General features: G+C 42.6%; 1 protein-coding gene across 1 annotated transcript in view; it reads right to left on the bottom strand.

Moving 5' to 3' along the window:
* Positions 1 to 15,816, bottom strand: part of LOC124253668 (helicase POLQ-like) — a 46,367-nt gene that overhangs the window by 23,024 nt on the left and 7,527 nt on the right. The window contains 7 exon segments of the mRNA XM_046687481.1: positions 5,272 to 5,511; positions 6,197 to 6,351; positions 9,847 to 9,960; positions 10,458 to 10,552; positions 12,912 to 12,987; positions 13,876 to 14,076; positions 14,651 to 14,829. Coding sequence (XP_046543437.1) covers positions 5,272 to 5,511; positions 6,197 to 6,351; positions 9,847 to 9,960; positions 10,458 to 10,552; positions 12,912 to 12,987; positions 13,876 to 14,076; positions 14,651 to 14,829 — 1,060 coding nt within the window.

Genomic DNA, 15,816 nt, shown 5'->3' on the forward strand with positions numbered 1-15,816 from the left:
GCCTCTTATTCTGTACATACTCATACACTTTGGGGTGTAATTCACATTGTAATGTAGTGTCAACATCACCCCAAAGCCATACACTATTATGAACGGTCCCTAAGGGCAGCTATACAAAATCGGATAAGATTAATCAACATTTTATATTGCACCCCATTATTATGAACATTTGTTCGCTTGAATAGATCTATCAGTAACTGATGCATTGAGCACGCTTCCTGAACCCTATCAACATATGTATATTATTGGGGAGGGGTGGTGGAGAATGGCAGAAGGAAATGCAACGAAAATTTTCACTTTAAAATGTCTTGTGAAAGTCTTTGTTAAGGATGAAATTGTATATAATTTATTTGAACTTTTATTTATTTACAAAAGTGTAACTTCGCTTAATGATTCTTTGATGGGACAATTAACAAAACTGCACCCACAGACTTTCATTCTTACACACTTGTTTGGAAGGGATATGATAATTCATGTCTCTTAAAGGTTAAAATCTTACATACAAAAGAAGTAATTTTAATGTAAGGAACATTTAATTATGAAATAAGATTTTATAATGGAATTTGCAGAAATCTCATCTCCGAAGACTGGTGGCAGCAATTTTGTGGATCACACAAAAGGAGCAAGGCTAAGGTAACACGCTTTTAACATTTCACTTTTTTTCCAGTATATCCACCACAAAGTTTAAGAGAAAGATGATAATGCTCTTTCATTACCACCTGTTTTGAATATTTGTGATAATGTTTGGTCTTTTGGTGATAATAGTTGGTCTTTATTTTCATTTATATATTAAGGTTGATCATTTAAGAGAAAAATTGACAATGATTTCTCCCGAGATGTTTAGTTTAATGAGCACTCCTTGCTTGCCATATTGTTTTTCGCCCAGAAAACAGCTGGATGCAAGATAGCACGAGAGGACAGAAGTCATACATTTATAGATATTAGAGATGTTTATTGCTGGGAAACACACTCTTCAGGTATTTAGTCAGCTGTAGAATTTGAATATGATGTTTTTTATTATTGTCAAAGGGTAGGTTTTTCATTATTTGCAATCTAATATGTCTGCAGTGAAACATACTGAGATTTAGAAGAGTGCATTATTTAAAGTACAGGTGTTGTTAGATATCAGCATTTTATGTACATTTTCCCTTGTTAAGATCATCTATCGAGTATATTAGAGAGAAGGTGTATATTTGTAGTGTTTTAAATCAGAGTTATTTTCAGTGTATGACCTACATTTCAATATGTTTTGGCCACCTGTCACCCCTTTGGTCAAATAGAGTAGGACTTCCATTTCTTGGAATTGAGAGTCAGCGATGCACTGTTTCCAAGAATTTGCTTAGCCAGCGATGTTTGTTTACGAGTACATTTAAGTCTTTTTGAGTGTAGATTGGAGTTGTAAGAGATGTTATTCAATGTCTTATTATTCATGGTATGATAGATTATTTCTGGCAATGTAGAGTTTAATCTCATTATTGTATTGTTCATGATTCAGAGAAGCATAGTTATGACGTCGCAGAGATAATACGCACACATAATTCATTATATGAGAGATTTTCTAAGCTGCCCTATAAGAGATTAAGTGTAAACATTTATGAATTATAAAAAGTTATTTATCTGAGTTTTATGATTGTACAAATGACAAAGAGAGAGAGAGAGAGTAGATAATAGAGAATATATTGTATACTTATGAGAGCTCATTATTGTTTTCAGTAATTCATGATCCATACTTCCTTGTGTTTGGGAACAAATGGTGTTGGGAGACCTCCCACAATAGACTTGTTCTTTGACCTGTGAACCACCACCCATTTTGTTTTCTTATCATTTAATGTAAAATGGCTTTGTTACAATTTATGACTCCTGGTAGCAAAATTGCTACATCAGTTCAACTCCTATTAATTTGAAATAATCATTTCCTAGAATCTCTAAAGAAAACTAAATCTGACAGAATAACAACAATCTTCCATTATTTTGCAGGACGATGTCAAACAATTTGATGTCAAGAATGAATGTTGATGGGCAAACGGCAAGTTTTCTTTTTAAGAGTACAAGGTTGTATTCAATCATCTCTGGTAAGTTAATTACCAAGTGCAGCATTTTCATCATGACCATAGCAAATAATATGACAGTAAAGCATCGCCTAATTCATCCTACCAGTAATTCATAGTCTAATTAAATAATCAACTTGCAATTGAGGATTTTCTTTGAAAATGTTAAAGAAAACTTCCATTCCTTCGGTTGAAAATATAAATTGTTTACACTTTTCGGCCATATTTTGTATTGATGCTGTTCATATGTTCACATGCCAAGTTACAGCAGTGAAATGAACCTTTCAAGTGATTGATTAAACAAATACTTGAATCATTTAAGACAATATATCTTCCATATAAATTATTCATGTATTTAAATATAAAATTTCAGAATGTGTCCTATCTCAAGGGAATGAGATGGGAATGCATCCAAGCAAATTTCAAGAAAGAGTTAGGAACGTTTCTGAAGTATCCACCTGACCGCCAGGCAGGAGTGGCAGAAAGGGGAGGAGCTGATAATTGTGTTTTTGGAGTTGTAATTGTGTTGAAAAATCTGAACTGTGGTATTGAAATTGGTGGCGAAATGTCACTTTGATGCTATATGCAGATGATATTGTGTTATTAGCACAACAGAGATCACCTACAGACTATGTCATGTGTGATGTTTTACATTATGCATTAAACCATGTTTTCTGTAAAGTGCGTGTGTGTTCATAAAGATTTCATGAAAAGTGACTTGTTTTATGGGCTGTCTTCAGGTATAGTTCCTGGTCATCTTGGATCCCTTCATATGGTGAAAGTAATTGCATTGTGTTTATTCAGGGGTCTGTCTAAGAGCTGAAATTCAGACAAAATGTCTTCTCGACAATTTTCACCTTTTCAAGGTAACAATACAACAGTAAATAGTTTTTCTTAATTTGGAATACTCTTTTCTTCTTACTGGAATTATACGTCCAACTGACATAAAACTTAAATGAACATTATATTGAATGTGGAATTTAAATCCAAGTATTTTATCAGGTAAGAGCTTTTACTGCAATTTTCAGTTTGAACACTGTTTATTGCAGGTAGCTTTTTGGGTATTTTAGCTGATGCAGGAGTTTGGTGCTACTTTTATTGTAGTTTAAAGATGAAATGCGAAGTATGTACAGGAAAGCGTAATACCTCCCAGACACAAAATCACACCTAAACAACCCATTTTCAACGCTAATAATATGTCAGACTTCAACATTGATTCCATCGGGCCGGATATCTACGTAAAAAACTTTCATATACAACCTATTTTCAATCTATTTTCAACGCTTGAGGATCAACCTATTCTCAACGCTGATAATCGGGTCAAACTTCAACGCTGATTCCATCGCCGGATATCTACGCCAAAAAACTTTCATATACAACCTATTTTCAATCTATTTTCAACGTTGAGGATCAACCTTTTTTCAACGTTGATAATCAGTTAAACTTCAACGTTGATTCCACGTCGGATATCTACGTCAAAAAAACTTTCATATACAACCTATTTTCAATCTATTTTCAACGTTGAGGATCAACCTATTCTCAACGTTGAAACAACGTTGATGTGCCTGCTGGGTGAACTTGTTGTACATATTTCTTCTCAGAAACTTTGACGATTATGAGTTATACTCGCTGTAACAAGGCTGCTGTTCAATTTCGATATTGAATTGTCTGCAGATGTGCGTAATGGTCACGCATGTAGATAATCGTATCGTAGTCCGGGATTGCATATTCTAGCAATCTATACGGAAAGGTTGATTCCTGTGAAGATCTATGAAACGCCGTTGACTAATTAATACAGCCATCGCGCTCTGTGTTGTAAATAGCCTGTGCAATTGTCTTCGCGTGGAGGCTTATAGATCGCATATGGCATACAGCGTTGATAGACAACTTATGCATGTCTTGAACGGACTGACGAAGTAGCTATATATGACGAAAGTGGCTAATATATGGAGACCTTGAGGAGATTTCCTCGGTGGACGCCGAGACTTCGCAGAAAGCTCAAGTATCCATTCTAGATTTTCTTGTGGCGACGACGTCGGGATGATGATCGCTGATCATCGTGAGAGGCCCAGTTCAGCTGCTGGAACAATCTCGGGGTTGAGAAAAGTCCTAGCAGACTTCGCTGATTTCCCCTCAGAGGTCGACGCTGCCCTGGGGTGCCAAGTCTCTGCGCTGGAGTGTTGGTAGCTTACGGACCCTCAGGAAGATCATAGAATATTAGCGCTGGTACATCAGGCTGCATGTTGATCTGCTGACATCACTGTTGCCGACATCGGTCATTCTTTGATGTACATCAGGCATGATGATCGGCTGATCATCACTCTACAGGCCCAAATTCACGACGGGAACAATCTCGCTGAGAAAGTTCAAGTAGACTTCGCTGATTTCCCCTCAGAGGTCGCTGAGATGCAGTAGAAACCCTCTAGTCTTCGGCTAGCGACGATGCGATGTCTGGGGAAGCAGGACGCTTCTTGAGGCGGCGACTACGCCCCACTCTCCACCACTCTAGCGAACACCAGACGGGAGGGGGCTCTAACCAACAGCAGTAGACTGGCGAGGGTTCAGGTGTATCAGTCATGGCTAGACTCTCTGCATACGCGACCTATCTGCTGCGCCAGCCTCAAACGCAAAGTAATTATTTATTAAAGGCAGAATTGGATAAATTAGTACCGCAACTGCAACGTGAATAAAATGAAACATGGCGCAGTACAGCTAGGGCATATTAAATGCGGATCAGCAGCAGAATAAAAAACGTAATGTGCAACAGTACAGAATTTTTATCAACGTAATCCACTGAAACAACACGGCGTCCCGTGAATAAACAGTAGAAACACGACTAAATATCAATATATAATTGTGTCGGGAGACACAGGCGCTCTCACGTCCAGCTCACTGGGCGAACAAGGAGAGAGTGAGGCACATGGGTGGAGGTGGCGCTCTTGTTCCCGCGCTTGTGGAAGGGAGGTAACTCGTGGTGAGTACTAATTAGTGATTTTACATTGAAGGGAGCTTCAATTAGGGAGATACAAGTGTTCCACTATGTTCGCAAGAAGAAGAAGACAAGCAAAAAGAGCATGAGTCAGGATAAGGAAAAATAACAACTTTTAAAATATCCCAGTTGTAATTTTCCATATTTTTTTTATCATTTCATCTCCCATAGTACTTAGTTTAGAATCCCACATAAATCCCCGCATCAATGCTGGTAACCCCCCAGGTGTCTGACCTCTTGGCGGGGAGGTTGACGCCGGCAGCCAGGGTGGAGGTGCAGGTGAGGAGACACAGAGTCCCCTCGGAGTAGGCATCTTCCACAAGTCTCCGCTCATCCATGGTCAAGCCACTGTGGTGGTAGGCAATACCCAGATGGACGGTGTACTCCAGGACGGGGCAGATCTGACCATTGCCGTCACGATACAGCTCACGGAGCAGTTGCTTCCTCTCTGTGCGTTTTACTGTGGTCAGGTGTCTGTGTCAGAAAACATGGGGAATTATCTTGGTCAGGCGCCAGTCACAGAAAACATCAGGAATTATCTTGGTCAGGCGCCGTCACAGAAAACATCAGGCGCCGGTCACAGAAAACATCAGGAATTATCTCATTAAAATCTGCACTTTTACTAAAAAATCAATAATTCTGTCACTGTGTGACCAGTATGATTAGTAAATGATATTTTGTTTGTTGTTGGAATATAAATAATACCACAAAGTGCCGAAGATGTGTTTGGTTTGATATCTTTTGACACCATTATTTAAATATTAAGCCATTGTGACATATATGGGGAGATTTAAAAGCACAAAAGGTGCATAGCTGTAGACATATTCTAAATACGGACACGGTATCATTCAACTGAATAACAAATAATGTAAGACACAAAACACATCCAACCCGACACAGAAGACCTTGATGTTAGTATGGTTTAATGCTGAACCTTATTTAAGTTGGATGGCATGCCAGTTTGATGTGGGAGGACAGTATTGCAGATTAAGGTGTTTATTACTAAAGATCATCCCACAAGCATGGTTATAAAGCTGGTAAACTAAGAAATGTAAACAGCAAAGCTGGGATTGGAACCTATTGGGGTATGCACCTATTCACAGAGATTTGCATTGAATGACTAGATCGTTATGGCCTTGTAACATAAGGAAACACTTACCTGTGATGTTTGATCATCAGCTTAGACAACATCATGGCCACATTCTCACAGTTCTTCTTGGTGGGGCAAAATACGAGGCAGGAGTTATTGGGAATCACCTCCATCACCAAACCCAGGAGATGGTCAGGGTCCTGCTTCTTTAAGTCATCATTGTACTGAAACAGTGGGCATTGTACTGAAGCAGTGGACAATGTACCAAAACAGTGGGCATTGCACTGCAACAGTGGACATTGTGGTGAAACAGTGGGCATTGTGGTGAAACAGTGGACACTGTATTGAAAGAGTGGGCATTGTGGTGAAACAGTGGACATTGTACTCAAACAGTGGGCATTGTGGTAAAACAGTGGACATTGTACTGAAACAGTGGACATTGGAGTATTACAGGATACATTGTACTGAAACAGTGGCCATTGTACTGAAACAGTGGGCATTGTGGTGAAACAGTGGATATTTTGCTGAAATCATGGACATTGTACTGAAACTGTGGACATTGTACTCAAACAGTGGGCATCGTGGTGAAACAGTGGATATTGTACTGAAACTGGGGGCCTTGTGGTGAAACAGTGGACATTGTACCAATACAGTGGACATTGCACTGAAACAGTGGGCATTGTACTGAAGCAGTTGACATTGTTCAGAAACAGTGGGCATTGCACTGCAACAGTGGACATTGTGGTGAAACAGTGGGCATTGTGGTGAAACAGTGGGCATTGTGGTGAAAAAGTGGATATTGTACTGAAATAGTGGACATTGTACTGAAACAGTGAGCATTGTGGTGAAACAGTGGACATTGTACTGAAACAGTGGACATTGTATGGACATTGTACTCAAACAGTGGACACTGTATTGAAAGAGTGGGCATTGTGGTGAAACAGTGGACATTGTACTCAAACAGTGGGCATTGTGGTGAAACAGTGGACATTGTACTGAAACAGTGGACATTGGAGTATTACAGGATACATTGTACTGAAACAGTGGCCATTGTACTGGCACAGTGGGCATTGTGGTGAAACAGTGGATATTTTGCTGAAATCATGGACATTGTACTGAAACTGTGGACATTGTACTCAAACAGTGGGCATCGTGGTGAAACAGTGGATATTGTACTGAAACTGGGGGCCTTGTGGTGAAACAGTGGACATTGTACCGATACAGTGGACATTGCACTGAAATAGTGGGCATTGTACTGAAGCAGTTGACATTGTTCCGAAACAGTGGGCATTGCACTGCAACAGTGGGCATTGTACTGCAACAGTGGACATTGTAATGAAACAGTGGGCATTGTGGTGAAAAAGAGGATATTGTACTGAAATAGTGGACATTGTACTGAAAGAGTGGACATTGTACTGAAACAGTGAGCATTGTGGTGAAACAGTGGACATTGTACTGAAACAGTGGACATTGTACGGACATTGTACTGAAACAGTGGACATTGTATTTAAAGAGTGGGCATTGTGGTGAAACAGTTGACATTGTACTGAAACAGTGGGCATTGTGGTGAAACAGTGGCCACTGTACTGAAACAGTGGGCATTGTGGTGAAACAGTGGATATTTTACTGAAATCAGGGACATTGTACTGAAACTGTGGACATTGTACTGAAACAGTTGGCATTGTGGTGAAACAGTGGATATTGTACTGAAACTGTGGGCCTTGTGGTGAAACAGTGGACATTGGACTGAAATAGTGGGCACTGTGGTGAAATAGTGGACATTGTACTGAATCAGTGGATATTGTACTGAAACTGTGGACATTGTACTGAAACAGTGGGCATTGTGGTGAAACAGTAGACATTGTACTGAAGCTGTGGACATTGTACCAAAACAGTGGAAATTGTACTGAAACAGTGGGCCCTGTGGTGAAACAGTGTACATTGTACTGAAACAGTGGACATTGTACCGAAACAGTGGACATTGTACTGAAACAGTGGACATTGAACTGGAACAGTGGACACTGTACTGAAACAGTGGACACTGTACTGAAACAGTGGACATTATACCGAAACAGTGGACATTGTACCGAAACAGTGGACATTGAACTGAAACAGTGGACATTGTACCGAAACAGTGGACATTGTACTGAAACAGTGGACGTTGAATGTTTCAGGATACATTGTACTGAAACAGTGGACATTGTACCGAAACAGAGGACATTGTACTGAAACAGTGGACGTTGGAGTGTTTCAGGATACATTGTACTGAAATAGTGGGCATTGTGGTGAAAAATTGGATATTGTTCTGAGTCAGTGGGCATTGTACTGAAACAGTGGGCATTGGAGTCATACAGGAGACACAGTACTGAAACAGTGGACATTTTACTGAAGCTGTGGACATTGGAGTCATTCCTGAAAGAAGAATGTTGTACCACCATTGCCTTGAAAGGATTAAACATTGTTGTTGCATGCAATGAGTGAATGATGTAACAATTAGGCTACTCACTGCTACCTTCAAGTGAACATGGTGAAGATATAATAATACACAAGTGGGAAATAAACTCCAAATGACAGTGGCCTGTAAATAACTGGCTAAACAACAGAAATAAAATGGCACAACCACAATCTAATTTAGTTTTTTCAACTGACAGGAGTGCTGGGTACCCAGTCTAAGTAAACTTAGGCTCAGTATTATTCGTTACACTGCCATACTGAGTTTAACAAAACCTAGTAGAAGGTCGTGTCAGCTAACTTTTGGACTGACCAATCAGAACACAGCTTACCAAATCACAAAACTTAACATTCGCACATACGGTTTGAACCTTTACCTAAAAAACTCAAATGATTCCGAATGCTATTTTCTGCACGATCGCTTCCGAGTGAAAAACGCAATGAGTAAACAGTCTTCGAAAATAGCGCTTTTGTCAATATTCAAGGATGTCATCTTGCGAAAATATAATAAAATCGTAACCATGTCATTAGAAACCCCTAAGCATATATACTGCAGGTCAAATATCTGTTTTATATGGATTTTCGTTTGTTGATAGATCAGTGTCAGCGAGCAGGGAAGAGAAAATCCCAAAACCGTTTTGTAAGTCCCGCTGAACTCTAACAAGTAGTCGTTGTCTGATTGGTTAAACCGTTCGGCCGTCTCCGTTTGATTGGACGGTCATAGGTCACTCAAAGGTTAGCTGACGTGACCTTCTTCTAGGTTTTGTTAGACTCAGTATAGCAGTGTAACAAATAATACTGAGCCTAAGTTTACTTAGACTGGCTGGGTACCTATCTCACCTACATCTGGGGATGTCACGATACACAAGTTTCATGTAACACGATACCCATGTCACGATTCGATACGTATCACGATACCCATGTCACATTTCGATATGTATGACGATACCTATTTTTGCATCATTATTGTGTAAATTTAGTTACATTTTGAACATTAATATTTCATATTTCATAATTGTCCAAGAAAAGATCAACATTTTTAATTCTCCGATATCAAAAGGTCTAATTTCCCATCTTTGTGCATCAAAAATAATCATTTATAACTCTCATAACATCAAAAAACATGATACAATTGCAAAATGTAAACGATACATAAACATACTTAAACCGATACTTTCAAAACTAAATATCGACACAGTTTCGAATGTATCGATAATTGTATCGTCTTAGAATAAGTATCGATGTATCAATGTATCGAGACCACTTACTGGGAACATGGTGACCCGGTCATGCTTGAGGATGTCCTGCCCCCTCAGGGCCACCTGACCACTGTCCACCATAAACACGCTATCCTCCACCTTCACATATTCTGTCAGCTTCACCTGGTAGAAATCACAGATGAATCATTTGAACATCACCCTGTGTTCTCTAAAGGCAAAGGACATACCAGTAATTTCATATTTTATTTCTCTCAATGAAAAGCCTGATTGGACAGATACAAGAAACAAAACTAACATAAACATGCGAGCAGGGATGGTGATTAACCATCGGAATTTGTCATGCAGATCACTTTAACTACCTAAATGTACAACAACACAGTTGATATACTAGTCCATTGGTCATGACCTGTGATGACCCTTAGGAGCTCAAATACAGATTAGAACCCCTCCATTACAGGCAGAAAACAAACTCACTTCCATCAGCTGTAGAATTTAATACTTGAAGTACTGTTTACCTTGCTTGAACACAATCAACTCAATAAGTCGACTCAACAAACTCAAGCTGGTGGGGATGCTTTGTGGTGACTGAAGTTAGTTTTGTGTATCTCCATCATGGTAGTTTGATTACATGCATGTAGATTGTACATGTCTATACTCACTGGGCGAAAGTTGTTGGAGTACACCTCTGCCTGCAGAAATGTCTGAATGTCTCCGATGTTGTTCAGAGTTGCACTCATGCCAATAATCTGTGTCCCTGACAACAAACAGACACAGATTCCACAAGTCAGAACCAATGATTAATAATTTCCACTCTTGCACATGTAGTTTTGCAGATATGTAAGTTGGTGGATGTTCCCTTCCACTTCATGAGTGTAAAGAATAATTTTGTTGCAGAGAATTATAAATTGCAATACAATTTTAACTTTAACACAGATCAAGCACAGTGGCCCTACTCACCCCTACAGTGCAGCAACTTGAGTAAGGCTACCTCCAGTATGGCCCCTCTGCTCCCTCCCTCTCCTATCATGTGCAGCTGGCCCTACTCACCCCCACAGTGCAGCAACTTGAGTAAGGCTGCCTCCAGTATGGCCCCTCCGCTACCCTCCTCTCCTATCAAGTGCAGCTGGCCCTACTCACCCCCACAGTGCAGCAACTTGAGTAAGGCTGCCTCCAGTATGGCCCCTCGCTCCCTCCCTCTCCTCCTATCATGTGCATCACTCACACCCCACAGTGCAGCAGCTGGCCCTCCACCCTCACCCCTCACACAGTGCAGCAACTTGAGTAAAGGCTACCTCCAGTATGGCCCCTCGGCTCCCTCCCTCTCCTATCAAGTGCAGCTGGCCCTACTCACCCCCCACAGTGCAGCAACTTGAGTAAGGCTACCTCCAGTATGGCCCCTCCGCTACCCTCCTCTCCTATCAAGTGCAGCTGGCCCTACTCACCCCCACAGTGCAGCAACTTGAGTAAGGCTACCTCCAGTATGGCCCCTCCGCTACCCTCCTCTCCTATCACGTGCAGCTGGCCCTACTCACCCCCACAGTGCAGCAACTTGAGTAAGGCTACCTCCAGTATGGCCCCTCCGCTACCCTCCTCTCCTATCACGTGCAGCTGGCCCTACTCACCCCCACAGTGCAGCAACTTGAGTAAGGCTGCCTCCAGTATGGCCCCTCGCTCCCTCCCTCTCCTATCATGTGCAGCTGGCCCTACTCACCCCCACAGTGCAGCAACTTGAGTAAGGCTACCTCCAGTATGGCCCCTCCGCTCCCTCCCTCTCCTATCATGTGCAGCTGGCCCTACTCACCCCCACAGTGCAGCAACTTGAGTAAGGCTACCTCCAGTATGGCCCCTCGGCTCCCTCCCTCTCCTATCATGTGCAGCTGGCCCTACTCACCCCCCCACAGTGCAGCAACTTGAGTAAGGCTACCTCCAGTATGGCCCCTCGGCTCCCTCCCTCTCCTATCATGTGCAGCTGGCCTCTACTCACCCCCACAGTGCAGCAACTTGAGTAAGGCTACCTCCAGTATGGCCCCCTCGCTCCCCTCCTCCCTCTCCTATCATGTGCAGCTGGCCCTACTCACCCCACACAGTGCACAGTGCAGCAACTTGAGTAAGGCTACCTCCAGTATGGCCCCTCCGCTACCCTCCTCTCCTATCAAGTGCAGCTGGCCCTACTCACCCCCACAGTGCAGCAACTTGAGTAAGGCTGCCTCCAGTATGGCCCCCTCGCTCCCTCCCTCTCCTATCATGTGCAGCTGGCCCTACTCACCCCCACAGTGCAGCAACTTGAGTAAGGCTGCCTCCAGTATGGCCCCTCGGCCCCTCCCTCCCTCTCCTATCAAGTGCAGCTGGCCCTACTCACCCCCACAGTGCAGCAACTTGAGTAAGGCTACCTCCAGTATGGCCCCTCGCTCCCTCCCTCCCCTATCACGCAGCTGGCCCTCCTATCATGTCATGCAGCTGGCCCTACTCACCCCCACAGTGCAGCAACTTGAGTAAGGCTGCCTCCAGTATGGCCCCTCGCTCCCTCCCTCTCCTATCATGTGCAGCTGGCCCTACTCACCCCCCACAGTGCAGCAACTTGAGTAAGGCTGCCTCCAGTATGGCCCCTCCGCTACCCTCCTCTCCTATCACGTGCAGCTGGCCCTACTCACCCCCACAGTGCAGCAACTTGAGTAAGGCTGCCTCCAGTATGGCCCCTCGGCTCCCTCCCTCTCCTATCACGTGCAGCTGGCCCTACTCACCCCCACAGTGCAGCAACTTGAGTAAGGCTGCCTCCAGTATGGCCCCTCGGCTCCCTCCCTCTCCTATCATGTGCAGCTGGCCCTACTCACCCCCACAGTGCAGCAACTTGAGTAAGGCTGCCTCCAGTATGGCCCCTCCGCTCCCTCCCTCTCCTATCAAGTGCAGCTGGCCCTACTCACCCCCACAGTGCAGCAACTTGAGTAAGGCTGCCTCCAGTATGGCCCCTCCGCTCCCCCCCTCTCCTATCATGTGCAGCTGGCCCTACTCACCCCCACAGTGCAGCAACTGCAGCAACTTGAGTAAGGCTGCCTCCAGTATGGCCCCTCGCTCCCTCCCCTCCTCTCCTATCAAGTGCAGCTGGCCCTACTCACCCCCACAGTGCAGCAACTTGAGTAAGGCCGCCTCCAGTATGGCCCCTCGGCTCCCTCCCTCTCCTATCATGTGCAGCTGGAACAAATCACATCATCAGAATCCTGTCCCTCACCCTTACCTCATACGAATTAATCGTGTATTCCTTGATTCAAACCGTTTCCCTTAATTAATTTCAGTTCGTCATTAGCGATCGCTAGGACCAGAAACAAACGTAATCATAACATAAGGGTTACAACAAGGACCTGTTGACTTTGATGCATATTTTCTGAGACTTCAGTTTGAAAATCCACTTTAATACTCTATCTAAAACTCTTTTGGAGTAATAGCCATATTATTATTGTGAAGGTTATTTATTACTGGAGTCAGCAATATTCCATCCTCGATTACTCCAGGGCATACATTCCAATAACCCTCTATAGTGGAGGGTTATCGGAACGTATACGCTGGAGTTATCGAGGATGGCAATATTATGTGGACATCACATGTACATAAAACTTTTTCTGTAAATAATGCACAAAAAGCTGTATGCCTCTCTTATTTGTACTCAGACATAAACATGTATTGTTGTTCTAAGCTACACCAGCATGCAACGTACAGTGGACAGGTCATGAAAAGATGCAAATTTGAAGTCATAAAAAGAATAAATATTTTAAGTAGAATTATCATTAAAATGATAGTCACTGGTTCAGAAATATCAAACAGCCTAGGTACAAAGATGTAGAACTATAGTGAACACTCAAAGAAAACTGTCAATACCAAATGTGAATGATAATGTGTGCATGTGGTTAGTAAGTACCCAATGGCTTCCAGAATGATATTAAACCTGTTTACCCAGTGTCGCTGCCAGAGACAAATAGAATGATGACATTTAATTAAATGACATTCTTTAATATCATTACATATATGAACAAATTGTGAATGGAATATTTGATGACATTCAATGTGCTGGTAAACAGTGCTCACCTCGTCCACAACCACAAGGCCTAGAGAGTCTAGGTAGTGAGTCTCTATCATGCTGTTCACCAAGGAGTGGGCCTTCTCTAATGTTGCTATGTAGAGGGTCCGCTTGCGGCGCCGCTTGATGGGAGGGAACCTACCCTTGCTGCCGGCATACTCCTCAACAAGGAAGTCTAACTCCAGGGCAAACTGACACAGGTTCCGTACCTAGTAACCATGGTAACAACAACATATGTTCTTTGATGTCTCAGTCTTGTATTGTCAATGTTATGCTATTACTCACTTCACATGATGTTCAATGCAGTGACAACAAGGAAATGCTAATTCTGGTGAAGCATAATAGGCTTTAGTTTGGGGAGCTTTGAGTCCCATCCGGGAATTGAAAAAGCAGAATGAGTTAGATCACTGACTTTGTGTGCTGGTGATTTGATGCCTCACACTGAGAGGGGACTCATTCCAAACAGTACTAGAGTTTGTACCATACTAATAAAAAAATGTAATCGCAAACATACAATATTACATTTGACCACTTTCTACAAGACTTTGTGTATCCACAGACTAAGAAACACCATTTGTTTAATTTTTAAAGCTATCCTTTCTTTGTCCTATCCATCAAGGATACAACAAACACTCCTGTAAATAAAAACACTTTTATTTCATTTTCTAAATGACATTGGCCAGTTCAAACCACCATTAATAAAATTACAAACATACAGTGATGTGGACCAATTCTTACCCAGAATTCCCACTGGGTAAAACAAGTTTTGCCTTTTGTGTATACCTTTTCCTGTACGATGGAGACATAAGGCAGGATGAGGATGGCATCTTTCTTCTTACAAAGCAGCTCACGAAGGATGAGGATCTCGGCAACTAAAGTCTTGCCTCCGCTGGTGGGGAGGGAGTAGATCAGGTTCCTGCCCTGCAGCACAGCTGGGAGTCGGAGACATTCATCCTGCCATTCTGTCCACACCAACATCAACAACATTGAACTACCAGTGTCACACCAACATCAACAACAGTGAACAACCAGTGTCACATCAACATCAACAACAGTGAACTACCAGTGTCACACCAACATCAACAACAGTGAACTACCAGTGTCACACCAACATCAACAACAGTGAACAACCAGTGTCACACCAACATCAACAACAGTGAACTACCAGTGTCACACCAACATCAACAACAGTGAACTACCAGTGTCACACCAACATCAACAACAGTGAACTACCAGTGTCACACCAACATCAACAACAGTGAACAACCAGTGTCACACCAACATCAGTGTCACACCAACATCAACAACAGTGAACTACCAGTGTCACACCAACATCAACAACAGTGAACTACCAGTGTCACACCAACATCAACAACAGTGAACTACCAGTGTCACACCAACATCAACAACAGTGAACAACCAGTGTCACATCAACATCAACAACAGTGAACAACCAGTGTCACACCAACATCACCAACAGTGAACTACCAGTGTCACACCAACATCAACAACAGTGAACTACCAGTGTCACACCAACATCAACAACAGTGAACAACCAGTGTCACATCAACATCAACATCACCAACAGTGAACAACCAGTGTCACATCAACATCAACAACAGTGAACTACCAGTGTCACACCAACATCAACAACAGTGAACAACCAGTGTCACATCAGCATCAGCAACGGTGAACTACCAGTGTCACACCAACATCACCAACAGTGAACTACCAGTGTCACACCAACATCACCAACAGTGAACTACCAGTGTCACACCAACATCAACAACAGTGAACTACCAGTGTCACACCAACATCAAACATGAACTAACACACCAGCATCAACAACAGTGAACAACCAGTGTCACACCAACATCAACAACAGTGAACTACCAGTGTCACATCAACATCACCAACAGTGAACTACCAGTGTCACACCAACATCAACA

The sequence above is a fragment of the Haliotis rubra genome, unplaced genomic scaffold (genome assembly GCF_003918875.1).
Source record: "Haliotis rubra isolate DU_JTF1 unplaced genomic scaffold, ASM391887v1 Scf549, whole genome shotgun sequence".
Classification (NCBI taxonomy): domain Eukaryota; kingdom Metazoa; phylum Mollusca; class Gastropoda; order Lepetellida; family Haliotidae; genus Haliotis; species Haliotis rubra.